This window comes from Anguilla rostrata, chromosome 1 (assembly GCF_018555375.3).
Source record: "Anguilla rostrata isolate EN2019 chromosome 1, ASM1855537v3, whole genome shotgun sequence".
NCBI lineage: Eukaryota > Metazoa > Chordata > Actinopteri > Anguilliformes > Anguillidae > Anguilla > Anguilla rostrata.
In genome coordinates, this window is record NC_057933.1 from 25627752 (window position 1) to 25646851 (window position 19100).

At 45.5% G+C, this 19100-nt stretch overlaps 1 protein-coding gene across 3 annotated transcripts in view; it reads left to right on the forward strand.

Annotated features, from left to right (window-relative positions):
- The window catches only part of tiam2a (TIAM Rac1 associated GEF 2a), a 90503-nt gene extending 73151 nt beyond the window's left edge, over window positions 1-17352 (forward strand). For all 3 annotated transcript variants that reach the window (XM_064331678.1, XM_064331668.1, XM_064331686.1), the window contains exons 16-27: window positions 2458-2646; window positions 3109-3177; window positions 5296-5421; window positions 6099-6207; window positions 9755-9934; window positions 11048-11166; window positions 11643-11751; window positions 12084-12142; window positions 12282-12384; window positions 13812-13899; window positions 14235-14383; window positions 16054-17352. In XM_064331678.1, the coding sequence (XP_064187748.1) occupies window positions 2458-2646; window positions 3109-3177; window positions 5296-5421; window positions 6099-6207; window positions 9755-9934; window positions 11048-11166; window positions 11643-11751; window positions 12084-12142; window positions 12282-12384; window positions 13812-13899; window positions 14235-14383; window positions 16054-16652 (1899 nt within the window). In that variant the 3' untranslated portion in view covers window positions 16653-17352. The remainder of the gene's footprint in view (window positions 1-2457; window positions 2647-3108; window positions 3178-5295; window positions 5422-6098; window positions 6208-9754; window positions 9935-11047; window positions 11167-11642; window positions 11752-12083; window positions 12143-12281; window positions 12385-13811; window positions 13900-14234; window positions 14384-16053) is intronic.
- The last annotated feature ends 1748 nt before the right edge of the window (window positions 17353-19100 follow it).

A 19100-nucleotide genomic window follows, 5' to 3' on the forward strand; every position in this document is an offset into this window, starting at 1 on the left:
GGAGGGCACTGTAGAGGTGTGGAAAGAGCTGACTGGATTAGTTTTGGGAATGAACCCGGGCGGTCGCGTGTGGGACGGCGCGGTAGGGTCGTGCAGAGCGTCGGGGGAATTCCGCCGAGCGATGGGTGGGTCGCCGCCGAGTTCCGGGCCGGCAGCGGTCCTTCACGAGCGCCCGCCCTCGCAGAACGCCCACCCGCGCGCGCGATCGATGCGTCCCGCCCTGCCGAAGGCTGCCAGCTCCTCCCCCGGACGAGCGAGTTTAGCTCGGAGTGGGAGAGAGAGGGTAGCGGTTATCGCAGCGTGAGACTCACCCCCCCCCCTTCCTTCCCCCCCCCACCGGGTATGGCTGGCTGCGGAGGAAGGACCGCTCGCTGGTGCCGAGCTGCTCTTCCTGGTGAGTTCCACCCCCAGGGGGGACCAGAGAGATAAGGGGTGCCAGTGATGTGGGGTATTGGGTGGAGCACAGCTCAGCAACGCTCAGCAGTTATCGGCTCACAGTTCGCGGCTGGAATCTCGTCTGGCATGAATGAATTACTGTACAATTCATAGTGCCGCTCTGACATACAGGCAGCTCGTGTATACTGCATTGCTTTTATTCATGCATACCGTTATATATTCAGCGTGTTCTAGTACTGGCTGTGTTGTTTCAGCTCAATGTAGTACTGACTGTGTTGTATCAGCTTAGTATAGTACTGACTGTGTTGTATTAACCCAGTGTAGTACTGACTGTGTTGTATTAGCTCAGTGCAGTACTGACTGTGTTGTTTCAGATCAGCATAGTACTGACTGTGTTGTTTCAGCTCAGTGTAGTACTGACTGTTGTTTCAGCTCAGTGTAGTACTGACTGTGTTGTATCAGCTTAGTGTAGTACTGACTGTGTTGTATTAGCCCAGTGTAGTACTGACTGTGTTGTATCAGCTCAGTGTAGTACTGACTGTGTTGTATCAGCTCAGTGTAGTACTGACTGTGTTGTATCAGCTTAGTGTAGTACTGACTGTGTTGTATTAGCCCAGTGTAGTACTGACTGTGTTGTATTAGCCCAGTGTAGTACTGACTGTGTTGTATCAGCTTAGTGTAGTACTGACTGTGTTGTTTCAGCTCAGTAGTACTGACGTGTTGTATTCAGCTCAGTGTAGTACTGATCTGCGTTGTATCGTTCAGTGTAGTACTGACTGTGGTTGATTGCAGTTTAGTAAAGACTGGTTGTATGCACCAGTGTAGTACTGACTGTGTTGTATCATCTCAGTGTAGTGCTGATTGTGTTGTTTCAGCTCAGTATAATGCTGATTCAGCATAGTATTAGGGGAAAGGTTGGGTGTGAATTCAGAGTTTAATAAAGAGAACTGCAGGAACTGCACACCATGTCTGTCCTTTGACTTTAGCCACTTGCTGCTACAGCTATGTGCCTGCTCATCAAAAAGCACTCTCCTGCTTTGGTTGAGGCCTTTTTTGTTTACTATGGCAATACAAATGAACTAGGACAAATGTCAGGTTCGGATTTATTTTTAAACCCACTAGGATTACATCTGTGTCCTTGGTTGACAATGTATTCGCAAAGTACATTAAATGGGGCTTCTAAATTTTATTTAGACATACATTACCTGCTCTTTATATTGTATTTTACATAATCCTCTCAATGTTCAAAAAAGATGATGATGATGATGATGATGATGAAAAACGATTTACAAAGAGACTACATTTTGAATCGGTTCAGTTATAGATTGACAGGTGAAATCAGTGGTCTTAATTGCTAAAAGCATGGACACCTGCTCACCATTTGTGGAAAATTACCAGTTCAATGAAAAAGCAAATGGCAAAGGGCCAAACTGATATTGTGTTACAATAAGTTATGGTAGAACCTCAACATGTGTTCATGAGCCTTAAATGATAGTTTGGCTGAAACAGAAGCTGCCACGCTGGATCCCCAGGCCCGTGTTTGAGAACCACTGGCTGTAGTTATGTCGCACGCATGTGTTCACTATGCCCTTCACTATGCCCTTCACATGTTTACTATGCCCTTCACTATGCCTTTCACATGCTCACTATGCCCTTAACATGCTCACTATGCCCTTCACATGCTCACTATGCCCTTAACATGCTCACTATGCCCTTCACTATGCCCTTCACATGTTCACTATGCCCTTCACTATGCCCTTCACTATGCCCTTAACATGTTCACTATGCCCTTCACATGCTCACTATGCCCTTCACATGTTCACTATGCCCTCCACATGCTCACTATGCCCTCCACATGCTCACTATGCCCTTCACATGCTTACTATGCCCTTCACTCTGCCCTTCACATGTTCACTGTGCCCTTCACTATGCCCTTCACATGCTTACTATCCCCTTCACAAGCTCACTATGCCCTTCACATGTTCACTATGCCCTCCACATGCTCACTATGCCCTTCACTATCCCCTTCACACACTCACTATGCCCTTCTCTCTCCCGCAGAGCATGGAGACGGTGCGCACGGTGTGCCACGCCTTCCAGGAGGGCTCCGGGGGCCTGACGGAGGGCCCCAAGGACCCCGCCGGGCCAGAAGCCGGCCCGCTGCGCCCCTGCCCCCGACACATGTCCGCCACCGAGCGTCTGCGCAAGGTCGTCCAGGAGCTGCTGGACACGGAGAAGTCCTACGTGAAGGTAGGAGCCCCGCCCCGCAAACGCAGTCCCCCCCACCCCTAAACCCCCACCTCAACCCTGCAAAAATAGCATCTATGCATAATAATGAGAAAGAATGTAAAGCACATTGTCAGATTCAGTTCAGATTGAAGCATTACAATAGATTGGCGTAAACAGAAAAACGGCTAAAAACGGAAGATAACAAAATGGCTGGAGCCAGAGCCAGTAACAGGCGTGAAAAAGCATGACCACTATTTCCAGATGGACATATAAAAGCGTGAAGTAATAAATAAACCCCAAGGGGAGGTTTTAATAAATAAATTGAGATTGTGTGTGTGGGGGGGGGGGGGGAAGGCTTTATGATGTGGGATCCAGATGTGCCGGGAGTGTAATTACAAACGACACGTATGATAATTACATAATGATTATGCGATTATAATTACGAAGCGTCTGAATTACCTCTCCCCTCTCTCCGTCTGGCAGGACCTGAGCTGCCTGTTTGAGACGTACCTGAAGCCTCTGGAGAACGAGACCTTCCTCTCGAAGGACGAGGTACGGGGGCGAGGGCGGGGCAGGGCGAGGGGGGGCGGTTCTGACGTACCGGAAGAGCGTTTAATCCTCATTGCTCCTGATTGGTTTGGGCTCCTTTTATACTCCGCCAGGTGTAATCAATCTTATATGCCCTCAATAAGTGTCAAATGATTACGTTTCATGCACACAGTGTTCTGGATGATGTGCCTCATGATAGTTATGGTCATATTCCGAATAACCTGTTTACACGCATCGTTAAATCTGATGCCCACTGATATTCCTGTACACACGGTCTTCAGAATCCAGAGTATCCAAAATAACTTCAGAGTATCCAAAATAATCCCTGCTAAGGACATGGATGAAATTTCCTGCTAACTTTGTTGGTTGGAGAAAGGCTCACTTGAGCATTCTATTGTGCTTAAAAAAAAATTTTTTTTAACTTTTGCAAAATGCTAACTTTTGCTAAAATCATCCCTATCATTTTCTTCTCAGAAGCTCAGAAACTTTTTTGGAGGACTGCTGTGGCGGTGTTTCCTTTTGTCCAGAATTCGCATTGTACTCGTGTCTTTCATAAGTAACCGAGAGACCGGAACCCTTCGTGGGTTTGCTACAATGACAAGTGAATTTTGATCTACTGTTGAAAAGTAGAACATATGGGGTAGGAGGTGTATTCCATAGGAGGAATATGTCTATACAGGTTACTCATCCAGGATTCTGTCTAACTTGGTTATGGTTGACAGAATAAGGTGTTTGTATGACTTGCGTCATAGTTGTAATGCTTAAATATTCAGGTTAACATTGGAGTATTAGCATGAATGTAAACCTAGTCAACCATAGTCCATTTTATTCCTCTAGTGCTACAGTAAAAAGATCATGCAAGCCTGAAGCGCACAGACATTCCACCATAAGCAAAATGGAGCTACAGTGGCATTGATTGACACTTCCTGTGGGTAGTGAGCAAACTCACCCCAGAAGCCCTTGTGTTGTCACATTTTTTATTTGTCATTACAGCTACCTAGAGGGGTGTAAGATGTCGTCTTGGGTTTTAAAATCGTTGTGACGCAAAAAAATTTTAATCAAAAAACTGTGAGCTGGAATGCATGCTGCTCTGTGCGCTGTGTCAATGTCACACCGGGTGTTCTTGTGTTCTAACACTCTTTGGTGTATGAACTAAGCTGTAAGGTTCATTTCACACTCCACGATATTGGATGATACTGGTTCTTATGAATGTGCTTTTTAGTTTAGTTCATTTGACAAAATTAAAACACATGTATCAAAAGACTTGCATGTGAAGAAATTGTCAAAGAATACACGAAAAAGTCCTGGACTTATTTCCATCCTGGTCCTTGATGTTCCATTATGAATGTGCTACTGTACCGCTGACACAATGAAATCTCTTTTCCGAAAAATTATAGTCCTGGAATGGAGGCATCTCCAGTTTAGGCCCTTACTTATGTAGAAAAGTTTTGTTTGAGGTGGTTCCAGGTGCATTAATTCCATATAAAAATGATCAGCAATCTGGATTTGGCCTACGCAGCATGAAACGTGTGAGATTTAGCAGCCCGGCCCTGCCAGCTCGCAGCAGTTCCTTTGCCGTGAGCTGTTCAGAAATTATGGCGACACTGAGGCACAGGGTTGAACGCCGCTAAACGTGTTGCAGCTATAAAAAAAAGCGCGACGTTAACATTTTGAATTGCATTCAGAAAACCCCATTACGTAAAATTACAGAGCTGTTGGGCTGGTAAGGTTGCAGGGCCATGTAAATCGGTCACTGACAAGCTTCTGACACCAGACCGAATGCCCACCTCTTACACTTTTGGCTCCCTCAACTATTCGTAAACTATTTGTTTCAACTATTTGAAACATCTTCAAATCGCAGCGCTTGTATTAACAGATATTCAGTCTAGTTGAATATCTGAACAGTACAGTTCTGTACTGATGCTGACTCTAAGCGCTAATTGTTCTTTTTTTGTAGTACCGCTGCTCTTAACAGCTGATTTCAATGCATTTGAAATGCGTTTTGCTTGATTGTCGCAGTGGATGAGAGTGTCTGCTAAATGAGTGCACTGGAATGGGAGGATGTGTTTCTGCTGGGAGTTTTTTCATTAGTTTTCCAATGGCACTGTGCCCCCCCCACAGATGGAGAGTCTGTTCGGCAGCCTGCCAGAAATGCTCTTCTTCCAGAGGGTGTTCCTGCAGACTCTGGAGGAGAGGATCGCCTCACCCCCGGACCTCAGCACCCTGGAGAGCCCCGTGCATTTTAAGGTAGCGCCTTCCTGAACCCTACCCCGCCCTCTGCCTTGCCGTTGTCCGTCTATGTTTGGAAAACCGATTAAACTTTAATTAAACACAAATCATTTACTGATAAAGTGCCTTAGTTCTGATTTTAAGGTAGCACACTGCCTCTCCCCCCATCTCTATTGCCTGACCTAATGGAACTGTCGACAAACCACTACTAATGTGTGGGTGGGCCCCACGGTCCTGGATCGAATCCCCCACTGCGCTAATGCCGGTAGCCAGACAGTTAGACACATAATTGGCAGTAGCATCACCTAAGTTTTGGGAGGGTCCAGTTGGCTTGGATCCGCGAGTCATTGCTTTATAGCAACTCCCACTGGTCGATGGAGAAGAGTGTGTATAGAAGGAGGTGGCAACATGGCATGCTTTGAAGGAGAGCGTGTGGTCTCTGGCATTAGCTAGATCCCTCTATATGTTTGAGGGGGGGAACCCCTGAAAAATCATGCATGAAGCACGTCTGCGATGCATGCAGACAGCTTTAAAAAAAGGTGCTGTAACTGGCACACTGCACTACGTGCTATAAATGCCACCAGGGGGCTGTTTGCCGGGTGTTTGATCGGGGCTCTGGGGTGGGATCAGGCAGACGGGAGCTCTCAGCAGTGCGACTCAGCCTGTTTGTGTGACCCCCCTCCCTGTGCTTCCAGAAACTTCTCTTCTCCTTGGGCGGCTCCTTCCTCTACTACGCTGACCACTTCAAGCTCTACAGCGGTTTCTGCGCCAACCACATCAAGGTCCAGAAGGTTCTGGAGAGAGGTACGGCATCGAGCCGTCCATAGAACATCCGATTTGCATCGTCTGGAATGTTCACTCTGAATTAGATGCATGTTTCAGTTTGAATAATCCGGTAAAAAAAAAGTGACTCAACTACTGTCATATTATATATATATATATATATATAGTCAGCTGCATTTTGAACGCACTGGTTTGACAGTTTTTGAATGCATATTCTATGAAATGCACAACAGTCTCAAACATGTACAGCTATCAGGAGTTGCCTGATTTTATTAATGTCACTTGACAGTAGCAAGTGTCAAGACATTGTTTTTAAGTGAGATACAATTAAAGAATTTCAGTTTGTGTCCTCACAAGTTCAGCAACCCAAAGTGTTTGTGAAGAAAACAGACATGCTGGCATTTATGGATAAGTCAAAGGTAAAATTAAGTTTTATGCAAATCTGAAATTGCCGTTGGGTGTGATGAGCTCTGTTTACCGTCCTCACCCGTCCAAGTTCTGGGCCCACTGTAAAATCAATATAATGCCCCAGACCTATCTGTAAATGTCTGTGTGTATGATTGATGGTGTCTGACAGAATAAAAATGACATTTTCGTTCCTGCCCTTATTTTCATATTTGGCAAGCAGCCCGGTCTCTGGTGAAAGATGCATCCAGGCACCGTCCCACAGTGGGGGAGAAATTGTACCACTGCGCCTCTTAAATTTGTCACATTACAGGACCGGAGTGTCACTCCTGCAGACACGAAACTGAAATGAGGTTTTTCTTCATGGCGAGTGTTTAAAGCTGGCAAGACGCTCTATGTGTATTGTAAAAAAAGCAGGGCTAAATCAGAATGGAGGAGGAGGAGGAGAGACAGAGCGAGGGAGGGAGAGAGAGGGAAGGAGGGAGGGAAAGAAAGAGTGTGAAAGAGGGAAAGAGAAAGACGAAGGGATAAAGATAGTGAGAGAAGGGAAGGAGTGTCTACAAGAGAGAGAGAAAGGGAGAGAAAGAGAGAGGGCCGGAGAGAGAGGGAAGGAGGGAGGAAAAGAGAGTGAAAGAGGAGGGAGGGAAAGCGAAAGATGAAGGGGAAAAGATAGTGAGAGAAGGGAAGGAGTGTCTACAAGAGAGGGAGAAAGGGAGAGAAAGAGGGAGGGGGAGGGAGGGAAAGCGAGTGAAAGAGGAGGCAGGGAATGAGAATGATGAAGGGGGAAGATAGTAAGAGGAGGGAAGGAGTGTCTATAAGAGAGAGAGAAAGGGAGAGAGGGAGAGGAGAGTGGCAGGAGAGTGAGAAGATGTGGGTGTGTGGCAGCAGCCAGCGTAATTACAGCGTGCGCGCGTCAAGCTTTTCGTTGGTTCCACAGGCCCCGCGATGGAGTGCGCGGGCTATTGTATTTACCCCATAATTGCCTGCGCTGGCAAGGCCGCCCGTCTGCTCTGGCTTCGAGAGCCCGAATTAGAGCCGTAATGGCTCCTCCATCCACAGTGCCTGAGAGAGCTCCAGCAGCCAGCGATCATAGGAGGGAGAGGCCGTTCTTACCGTAGCAGCGTAGCGGTTTAATGGAAGAACTTTAAACCGTACCATGATAGGGTCTGGGATCTGAAAGGCTGGTAGCGTTAGCGTTCATGCGACTTCACCTTGCGCCGAATTGAGCATGCTCCAATGAAGAAACACCCAGTAACTAAAGGTTGTCTTATACTCCTGTGGAGTACATGTAAAAATGGCTCTGCGTTGCGGTGGTGCGGAATGTGCGGCATGTGCAAAGGTTGCAGACCATGTCCGTGTAGATGTTGCGTATATCCCCAAGAATTTAAATGCATGTAGTTAGCAACCAGTGCCCACATACGGGTGATTGGCTGATTACCGTCAAACGTCACTCTATATTGTCACGTGTGGTCACTTGTATAGTTCAGGAATTTTAAATGACCTGTACCTGTACAACATGCTGCAGAAGTATAAATGCCCTGCCCGTTCACAAATGTCACACACAACGCAAATAACACAAACTGTGCAGACTACGCAGAAATATAAAACAGGCCTTAGTTCCTTAAAATGCCGGTAACTTGCTGTTTTGGAAATCAAGCACAATTGAAATGAACCAAAGAGGATACCAATGCTTTAAAATTTTAAGGGGTTAACTGTGTTGGTTAGGTAGAGATAATACAACCAACTTGTTTATTCATTTATTTGCTGAGAATTGTTTATAGCTTTTCTGTTTTTCGGTGCACTATAGTTTCTGAAAGTTTTTGGGCTCAAACTCAGCGCACCAACCATCAATTTTTATCGGCTTACAAAGAGCTGCCGTTCCTCCATGATTGTCTCAAGACGCCATCGGAGTTCCACATTTTGTTATTCATCAGGTTTACCTAAAGCTTAAAGAGCGTAGAAATGTCTGTTAGGAATGTGGGGCTTACACTAAGTCCAAAACCAACATGGACATCTGCTCTGAGTGCCTTGCGCTCGGGATACCGTTGAGGAGAGTGATTAATGGTAATGGCATAATGAACAGCGCTAAATCGGACGAGCGTGTGTTTAAACCTGAACCTGGCAATCTGCGCCGTGCCGCTACCACTGATCCGTGACAGTTGGCAGAGCAGCCCCCGCCTTTGCCTCACACCTGGTCAGCTGACTGACTGTCTGTGCTCTGCCTGTGATGTCACAGGATCGCCATAGCGCCGAAGCACAGGTGGCGTGTCACTGCAGAGAACGCGCTGGCTTGGGGGCTTGCAGCAAACTTCATCTTCCCAGGATGGGTAGCTGCCAAATTAGTCAGGGCCCACAAGCTACCAGTTACCACCGGTGAGAGATATGCCTCTTCTCCAGCGTGAGCTGAATACTTAATGCAGGACTGTGTGGACCGTAGAGTGCTAAAAAAGCCACAGGTTTTCAGGCATGTGTAATTGAGGAGTGCAGGTGCTTCTGCTGCAGTACTACTGGAGTGTGCAAGAGGTGTGGCACAGCAGGATCGTAGAGGCACGATTTCAGATTCCAAATTGGGAAGTAAAAAGCGTGCGGCTGTATGGAGGTTGCAAGCGGAATGCACCCTTCTTCCTGCTGTTTCTCGTTTACCTTTATTGATTCAGCAGACTCCTATCAAGAGCGATCGTGCGTAGGAGGCTGGGTATGGTGATGGAGATAGGGTCTGTCTAGCAAATTGCCAGCAACGCAATCCAAACTAGCGTCACCATTTAAAACGACACCGTGATAAACAAGGCGTCACACGGCGAAGGGGACGAGCTGACACAAGCCGATAGCCAGAGTGCTACGACAGCAGTAGCGAAGTGCACCAGTAATCAGAACTGGCGCGAGTTCAATAAACCCCGGTTAGCACTTGGGACAGCTTCACAGTTAACTGCAGTGGTCACGTGAGGTCTTTGGATGGCCAGCGCTGCCCTCTAGTGGTCAGAGGTTATGTAGTAGCAAGCAGGGAGCAGCCATATCCCATCATTCCGTGGGAACAATAGGAACTGCATGAGTGAGTGCATTAAAATGTATTGGCGAAAGTGGCAGTAGCTGCCCCACTGCGGGTCACTGCGTTATTGCTGTGGTTAACTATTCTGGCCTGCCTTTGTCCCTCGTCCCGTTTCAGCGAAGACAGACCAGGCCTTCAAGGAGTTCCTGGATGCCAAGAACCCAACCAAGCAGCACTCGTCCACTCTGGAGTCTTACCTGATTAAGCCTGTGCAGAGAGTGCTGAAGTACCCGCTGCTCCTGAGAGAGCTGGTGTCTCTAACCGACACAGACAGTGAGGAGCACTACCACCTCACAGGTACACAATACCACATATATACGCTACCACATCATAGGTACACAATACAATACTACACTACCACCTTCCCAGGTACGCAATACAACGTATATACACTACCACCTCACGGTTACACAATACATAATGTATGCACTGCCACCCCACAGGCACACAATATAGCATAGCACTACATATATACAGTATCATCTCACAAGTACACACTACTACACTGCATATACTGCCAGCTCACTGCTACTCAATACAACACAACATAAATGCTTCTACAACACATCATGCATACAGTATGTACACACATACATGCACACTCAGATGCACATGCAAGTACATTCAGAATTAGGCACTCACGCGCATGAATATGTTACGCGCAGGTGCACACACACACACAAACACACACATACAGTAGATTAGGGGTGGGCAATTTGCCTAGACATCATAATATAAAAGTATTTTTAGGCCCTTAGGTGCTTATGTGTCATAACAGAAAATGGAGTGATTCAGACCTCAAACATTGCTTTTAAGCAAAAATGATAAAAGAAGTAGGCAGTAGCTTGTCAGCTTAGAGCAGGGGAAAGCATTAGCACATGAGCATTCAAGCTGCCTGACTTCAGCAAATTGCAGCAAAACACATTACATGTTACACTTCATCAAATTAAACTGCTGTTATTGGCTAGAAAATGGCACAATGTCCCCTAGATTAACACGCATTAGATTTACACTGTGAAAAGAAACACCTGTGGTGGAGTTTCTGATGCGTCACTCCCTCACCAGTATAGTTTACACCAGGGGTGGGCAAGGAGGTCCGTATCCGTTTCTGGATTTCATGTCAGCTTCCGCTCATAACTATTAATTAGTCCAATCATATTAATTAATATTGATTTTATCAATATTTCTGGATCATTTCACGAATGACATCTTAAAACTTCCTGTGTCCCAACATGAAACATACTCATTGTGGTTTCAAGCACGGTTAAACCAGGATGTATGAGTGTAGTGTTCAAGGTAATTAGCTAATTTGGTCGGTGTAATTGGTGACAATAAAAACCTGCATACACACAGACCCTGCAGGAATGGAATTATCCGCCTCTGGTTCACACACTCTCCCCACCCCCGCAGAGGCTCTGAAGGCCATGGAGAAGGTCGCCGGCGACATCAACGAGATGCAGAAGATCTACGAGGACTACGGCGCGGTCTTCGACCAGCTGGTGGCGGAACAGACGGGCGCGGAGAAGGAGGTGACCGGAGGCCCCTCCCCTTTCTCGTGTCTGTGTTAACACCACCGCAGTTTTCAGAGAGAGCGAACGAGTGGTAAAAACAGGGACCGTACAGTCCCCAGGAGGCTGGGCATGCGGCACTGCAAACTCAGAACGAATCAAAATGTTGTTGAAAACAGCCACAATTTTGATCGTGCTTCAGTGAAACATCTGCACTTTCCTTTACATGTTCACTTTTTTCTAACACTGTTCACGGCTTTGATGGCCAATAAATTTCCCTTTGGCCTTTTTCCAGACTCCCAAGACGTTTAAAATTTAATATAGCGTGTAGAAAGGCACCTGCTAAACGGCACTTGTTAATATCAATAAGAAGAAGAAGGAGGAGGAGGACTGCGATGACTGGCACTTTTGATTTTAATGGTTTTCTTTTTGATGGAGAGTTAAATCGTAGTCAATCTGTGGAGTGTATAGGCTCATGCTGCGTTTTCCCCCCCCAGGTGGCAGAGATCTCCATGGGGGAGTTCCTCATGCACTCCTCTGTCGCGTGGCTGAACCCCTTCCCCTCGCTGGGCCGCATGAGGAAGGACCCAGAGCTGACCGTGTTCGGTGAGTTTGCTGCACTGGGACTACAAAATTTTTTACCAACGTGCACTTGAGTACTCTTGTTTCTTTTTTTTAAGCCTATGGCTAAATGTCAAAGCTGTTGTTCTATTTTGGATATTAAGTGTAGCTTTTGGTGAAAGGAAAGGAGTCATTTTGACACTGTAAATGTCACATGGAGAAAAGCTGGAGACACATCAGAAAGGACTAATAAATGAGCCCAGGAATATGAATGAGCACTTGGCATTGTTGCATGGCAGGCTAGGGTGAATGAACCACTGCTATCCCCGCTGTGCTGAGAGTCAGCGGAAAATCTTTCTTTTTTTTTTTTTTTAAAGTATTCAAAAGAGCTGTGATACTAGTGTGTCGAGAGAGCAGCAAACTGAAGAAAAAGATGGTGAGTCTACCCTCTCCCTTTTAATTTTAATCCCTCTATGGCTTTTAATGTAAAGCATGCAGGTTCAGGCATCTAATTACCCACGTGTCCCTCTGTTCTGTCTGCGTGTCTCTTATTTGCATATGTCTGCCTGACGTAGACCTCCACTCGCTCCGCGCACCCCCACGGGGACTTGGACCCCTTCAAATTCCGTTGGATGATCCCCCTGTCGGCGCTGCAGGTCCGACTGGGCAACGCGGCAGGTCGGTGCGCCGCTCGGCTCCCACTCGAAATTTCACTGAACTGAACCTCCCACTCCTGCCAGCTGAACACTCTGTTCAACCGAAGGCATATTCAACGAGCACAAAGTTCCGTTACATTTTTTGTACATTTTGATAATTCTGTATACCGAACAGGAAGTTCACCCTGAACAGACTGCTGTGTTTCACAGCATTCCTCAGGAGATGTGTCAGGGGCACGTCCAGTTAAATATATAATCGGACGTTGTGTGAAGGGTGTACATCGTCTGATTTTATTGTTCTTTTATTAGTCATACCTATTAGCCGTTCCTAATATTCGGCAGACATTCAGTTCATTTGTGTTTCTGTTTTAAAGCGTAACATTTTGGTGCTCTTGGGTACACCTTAAATCTCTTCCCTCCCAAATCCCACCCAAAACGTCTACTAAACTAAACCTCCCACCCCTCAAAACTTGCAATCAATGATTTTTTATAGCTTCAACAAAACTTACCACTGAGAGTTCAGACTAAAATAAACTCCAACTCTTCCCAACTTACAGTTAGATCCACAATTTTTGGTATCCTTGATAAAGATGCACAAAGAAGACAACACCATATGATACTGTCATTTCCCCACATGTGGAGAATACTGCACTTGGTGCCCCCCAAAATGCAACTAAACTGCAGTTCTTGCACTGTGGTCTTTGGATGCACCTGTGCTCTCTACCGGGCTTGTATTCAGCTGTTCCAGATGTTTGTGAAGTTTTGTTTATTGTCCTAACATTACTCAGTCGCATGCCTCACCATTTACATATTTTTGTATCCATTACCTGACTTGTGGAGGTCAACAACCACATGGCTTTTGAATTTACAGTTCTTTGGCTTTGTGCATGGTGATGGATATCTAATGGGTTTGGACGTGTGTGACCCTGTTTTTATATATGAAACAGGATGTGATAGAAGGCCGCAATACAGTTCCTTAATACTGAGTTGAACTCCAGAAAGTCACATTTTATTGCAGATTTAACCTTTATTTTATATGAAACCTTGATTTTATTTTATTTGTTTGGCATTGGGTGGCAGTAATTTTGTTATGAACACTAAACCACTGTTTATAATTTTAAAAAATAGTATTGCTCAATAAAATACATTTTTTCAAGACTAATTGTGTTAAAGTAAAAGCATATGTGTAGTTTTCCCATGTGTGGACATACAGTATAACTCATTTTCTGTATTATTTTTAACAAGGCCTTTTCCCGTGTCAATAATTCTTGACCAGACTACTAAACTAAAGTTTGTGCCCAAGAGCAAGAGAGCTTTTACTGCATTTAATTTAAAACAGCCATAAATAAGGTCAGGTATCTAGCCCTTTGGCTAGATCCAGGTCCAGGCATGCCATGCCCTTTTAAATAACACCGTTCAAATGAAACCCTCATTCCCCTCCCCCTGCAGGAACAGAACCAAACTGCATCTGGGAGCTGATCCACACTAAATCAGAGCTGGAGGGACGACCGGAGACTGTGTTCCAGCTCTGCAGCAGGTAGGGGGCGCCATCTGCGGCTCGGACGTAACCTGGGAGGGGTCAGCATGCTGGCAACCCCTCACTCACTGCACTCTCTCTCTTCCTCTCCCCTTCCCTCTCTTGCTCCCTCGCTCTTCCTCTTCCCATCTCTCTCTCCCTTGCTCATCTTCTTCCCGTCTCTCTCTCTCTCCCTCTCCCTCGCTCTTCCTCTTCCCGTCTCTCTCTCTCACTCGTCCTCTTCCCGTCTCTCTCCCTCTCACTCTTCCTCTTCCTGTCTCTCTCTCTCCCTCACTCTTCCTCTCCCCTTCCCATCTCTCTCTCTCTCTCCCCCCCTCTCTCTCTCTCTGGCGCAGCGTCCCGGAGTGCAAGGCCAGGACGGTGAAGGTGATCCGGTCGACCCTACGGGAGAACACGCGGCGGCACTCGCGCTGGGACGGCGAGCGCGTCGGCAAGGAGCGGCTCACCCCGCTGCGGGGCGGCATGCCCACGTCCGCCAGGATCGGTGAGAGAGAGAGAGAGAGAGAGCGCCGCCCGCGTGCCGCTCACAAGGGCAGGCTTCAGTTAGCAGCCTCTGCTCACTAACCAATAAAAACTGTTATTTTTGGCTGGACCGCAACACCGGGGCCAGCCCTACAAACACGAATGTCTGCGACTGAGTGACTGAGTGATGAAGTTACACCATTGGTCGGCCGAGTTATGAAGTTACACCATTGGTCGGCCGGATCACGTGTGTTAGGTCCAGCCATATACTAGGTTTTAACCTGGTCTTGTTAATGACAGGAACAGGCCTTTCAGCCAGTTCAGGCTATGGCTTTACCTCGTTTGTTTTCTACAACATGATATGGATCATTAGTGGAGTTTGGAAGAAAAAGCAAGGAAGAGTCTCTCCTGGTTGTACAGAAATAATAGAGAATAGAGGCCTTGAATATGGTACTTTGTGAAAAATACAGTAGGAGAGTTATTAATTCCCTGTTTGAATAAAGAGTTTATTCCGACTGAAGGTTTTTCAGAGGTAAAGTGCAGTGGCATGGCACACCAAGCGTCAAAGTATACCGTGAGAACAGGTGCAGTGCAAACAGATACAAAATTACTCTAGCAGCTAGTGAATACATTTACCATTTAATTTACTGAATTTATTGCAAGTGTTATTTTAGTCCTCGTAGGTTTGCCAACACATTCTGGAAACCATTAAACAATGTGCTTACTAAGCATGCTGCACTCAGAGGGTAGATCCAAAAATATTTTATTGTTGTTTCTTCTGAACACAGCTCTTGTTTGCGCCATGGAAGGACAGCATTGACTGATATGAACTGTATGCTGCATTTCATTCCAACCACTGTTTAATTCCCAGAATTTTAACAAGCAGTTAATATTTTTCTTAAGTGCTTTTCATGTTTTGAGGGATTATTTACCCTCTTAAGCCACATTATGTCAGAAATATGCATGCCATCATGAATACAAATTGTGCTATATTGCAATTATGTAAAAAGAGGTACCAAAAATTTTCAACTGATCAAATTAATGACTAAAGTTAACTCCTAATAATTTTGTTGAACGTGTTTAAGTTTTCATAGTTTTTTCCTTAAATTTATTAACAGGTGCAGGTTTGCTTGGTCTTTGAAATCTTCATTATCTACCAAATGGTTAGTTTTAGTGGCCATCTGTCCATATTTTCACCATTAGGAGCATTGATTTACCTCAGTCTAATTTTATCAGTTATTTTTGTTTCCTCTTTTTGTGTAATTTATGTACTTGTATGCACAATAAGCACAATGTGAACATGGGATTTTTATTCTTCATGGTATGCCCGGCTATTTCTGACAAAATGTGGCTTAAGAGGGCAAATAATCCCTCTAAACGTGAAAAGCAGCTAATTAAAAGAAAATGTAATGGCTTTTTAAAATTCTGGGAATGCAACTATGGCTGGAACGAAAACCAGCATGCACAGGGGTCCCCCAGGACTGGTGGCTGGGCACCACTTTTCTCCACAAAAAAACTGAGGGGGAAACAAATAAGGCTTCAGTTGTTTCTGAAACATACGGCAGGCTACACGACTCCCTGTGTGACAGATAGAATCCCTGTGCGGTGTTGCCCCTTTTCCCCGACACCCTCATCCGTAATGCAGGACGGGTGCAGCTCTCTCTCACACAGGGTCCGTCTGTTCCGCTGCAGGTTCCTCCAGAGCCTCGTGGAGGTGCAGCCAGCCCACCATCGAGATCAGCGCCCCACCGGAAGCCGACGAGGGGAGCCAGGGAGCCCGCGCCGACCCCGACCCGGGCGGGAGGCCCCATTCAGGGCAGGGCCCCGACGGCGATGACCCCGAGGAGCCCGGCGACTGCGGTGAATTTCAGCCAACCGGTGCCATGGAGGCGGATTTTCGGAGGCTGCGATTGGCGGAGGAGGAGGCGGGGCTCCGTGCGCCGCACGTGCTGCCTGAGACCACCGAGCTGGACCCGGACCCGGACCCGGACCTGGACACGCCCGAGAGGGAGCCCAGGCTGGTGCGCGGTCACTTCTGCCCCGTCAAGAGGAAGGGCAGCGGCGTGCGCCGCAGCCAGGGGGCGCTGCTGAGCATGAGGGAGCACTCGCGCTCGCTGGACAGCCAGACGGACGCCGCCGCTGCCACCCCCGCCACCGCCGCCGTCATCGACCTCAACGCCCTGCTGGAGAGGGAGTTCAGCGTGCAGAGCCTGGCCTCGGCCGTCAACGAGGACTGCTTCTACGACATGGCGGACGGCCTGGGGTCCACCGCCGCCATCCCCACTCTGTAGGGCCCGCGAAGCTCCGCCCCTGTCTGCAATCCCACAAAGCTCCGCCCCTCTGTGGATTACTCTTCCGGGCCGTGTCAGAACCAGTGCTGCTCTGGGCTGGAACTGTGTGAGGTGCACCCACCCGTCGTGTGAGGATTTTGCCCGTTAGCTGATCCGGGTAACATGATGGTCCGGTGAATGGGCCTCTGTTGGAATAGGAGGGACCATGAATCTTGCCTTGCTGTATCTTGTGCCCTACGCACACGATTCGCCTGCGTTTTTTGAAAAATTTGTTTTTTTGTTGTTTTTTTTACTTGGTACTGCCAGGTTTTTTTTTAAAAGATATTGTTCTAAATTATTTTTTATTTATTTATAGGTTTCTATTTTTTTAAACTGCATAGGAGGAAAGCAGCTGTTGGGTTAAGACTTGAAATCCTTTAGAGTTTAACCACCCCTCTACACTGACTGGAGATTGAATCTGGGGAAAAAATGCTTATTAAAAATGTTTATTTTGTTAAACTAAATCAAGTAAATTGAAAATGAGGAAAACTGTTTTTATTAACCAGTCTTAACCAGTATGCAGCTTTGTTTAGGCATAATTATCCAGATTTTACATACCACCTTTCTGGTTGTTAAAGCAACAATGCCTAATTAATTTGTCTAATGCACGCTGTATGCAGCTGTGTACAGGGAATAAAGGTCTTATTTTGAAAACCGTTTATTTTTTCCCATATCCATTTTGATTCAGTCCCTTACATAAATGTTTGATGTCATACTGTGTTCAGTGAGTCATTCTTTCATAATCACACAGAATAATGTTGAAGGCAGCCAATTTCCCCATTGCATTATAAACAGGAAATGTTTAATCCCAAATATACCTTACTTTTGACAAGTGCTACACAAATACAATGTTTCCAGGTACAATTGTGTACAGAGCAAACTATCAAAATATACTCATGTTTGTCAATGGAATGATGAAACTAAACTGCTTAAATTTGGTGATTATAAAATTCTACTGAAGCATTTGAACCTGCAGACAATTGTACAACTAGAAGATTAATTCAGTCCTCATAAATTAATGAAAATTTTTTAAAAAATGTGAACTGAACTGTAGGTTTAACAGCAATAAAAATACCACAATATGATTTTATCTATCATTTTATAATTTAGCAAAAGGTGTGACTTTATCACTGATAAAGTCCTAGCATTTTTGTCTCGCCATCAAAAAGCAACTTTTTTTCTGTAATTTTACCTTGAAATGTGACAAAAGTTGCGTTTTGTCACCCTTTGTAATTTACAAATGAGAGTTTTTACAAAAACGTTTCTGTACTGTATTTTCTCAGAATGAATCATGTTACTTGAAATGTCTTGCGTTCTTACATATACTGTACGTGACACTGAACAGCAAAGTGCAATGTGCAATAAATTATCGTTGTATCAGTTAAGGGATGTTTGTGAACATCTCCACGTTTATTTTAGCTGCATTGTAAAGTGCACAGCCAAATGGACTCAATTCCAGCTCGCTGTTCTGTGACCCTGCAAAAAAATTTGTTATCAACACTCGTTTAAACAGGCAATGTGAATTTGCTTTTTGAAATACTGTTTTAATAATAAAATGTTGGTACACATGCGCATTCCCGGTGTGACCTATTGGGAATGGGTGCTCCTGTGTTTCACAGAAGTTTCTGGAACTTTCCGATATTTGCCCCCCAGGTGCACCTTGTAAGTTGTGTGGAACTGATAAATTCTCCACGGAGCAAAGGTAAAAGCATTTTCACCTGTCCAGTGTTAACACAAAGCAGCTTACTATCCACCAGACCATGGAACTTAGAGAGGAACGGTTATGTATTTGGAGTTTCGTGGAAGATTTCACCAACCCCCAGCACGTTTCTACTCAAGCCCTTAATTAAACAATTACACTAATTAAGTAATTAGACGATGGCAAATTTCAGAGCAAGAACAAAAAGCCTAAGTAACTGCAAAAGGCCTCCTTAAGATCTCACTGTATTGCAAACTTATCGGTGTACAAGGAGAAAGCCATGGATGATTTTTCAACCACTTACAATACAATAACCCCCCCCCCCCCCCCCCAGGTAATCAGATGATAAATCAAGTTTTTCAGCTCTTACTATATATTTAAAGGACAAATTTACTTCTAGCTCAATCTAACTTTATGCATTTGAGTAGGACATGGTAGAGGAATAGTTAATTAATTTGGTATAAAAATCAAAGCTGAGATACAATGTAGCTTCTTCTCTCAGAAACTTTTGGGAAATTATATTGTGTGTGAAAATTCCGATTTATGTTCTTACTGCAATACCGTTATTACCATCACAATGGGTTAGAAAATAACTGATTTCGAAAATATTTTATCATTTATTCCAAAAAATTGTACTTGGAAGACACAAATCAATTATGATGTAAATGAAGCAAAGAAAATTATATATTTTTATCCTCAGCCCCACTGTA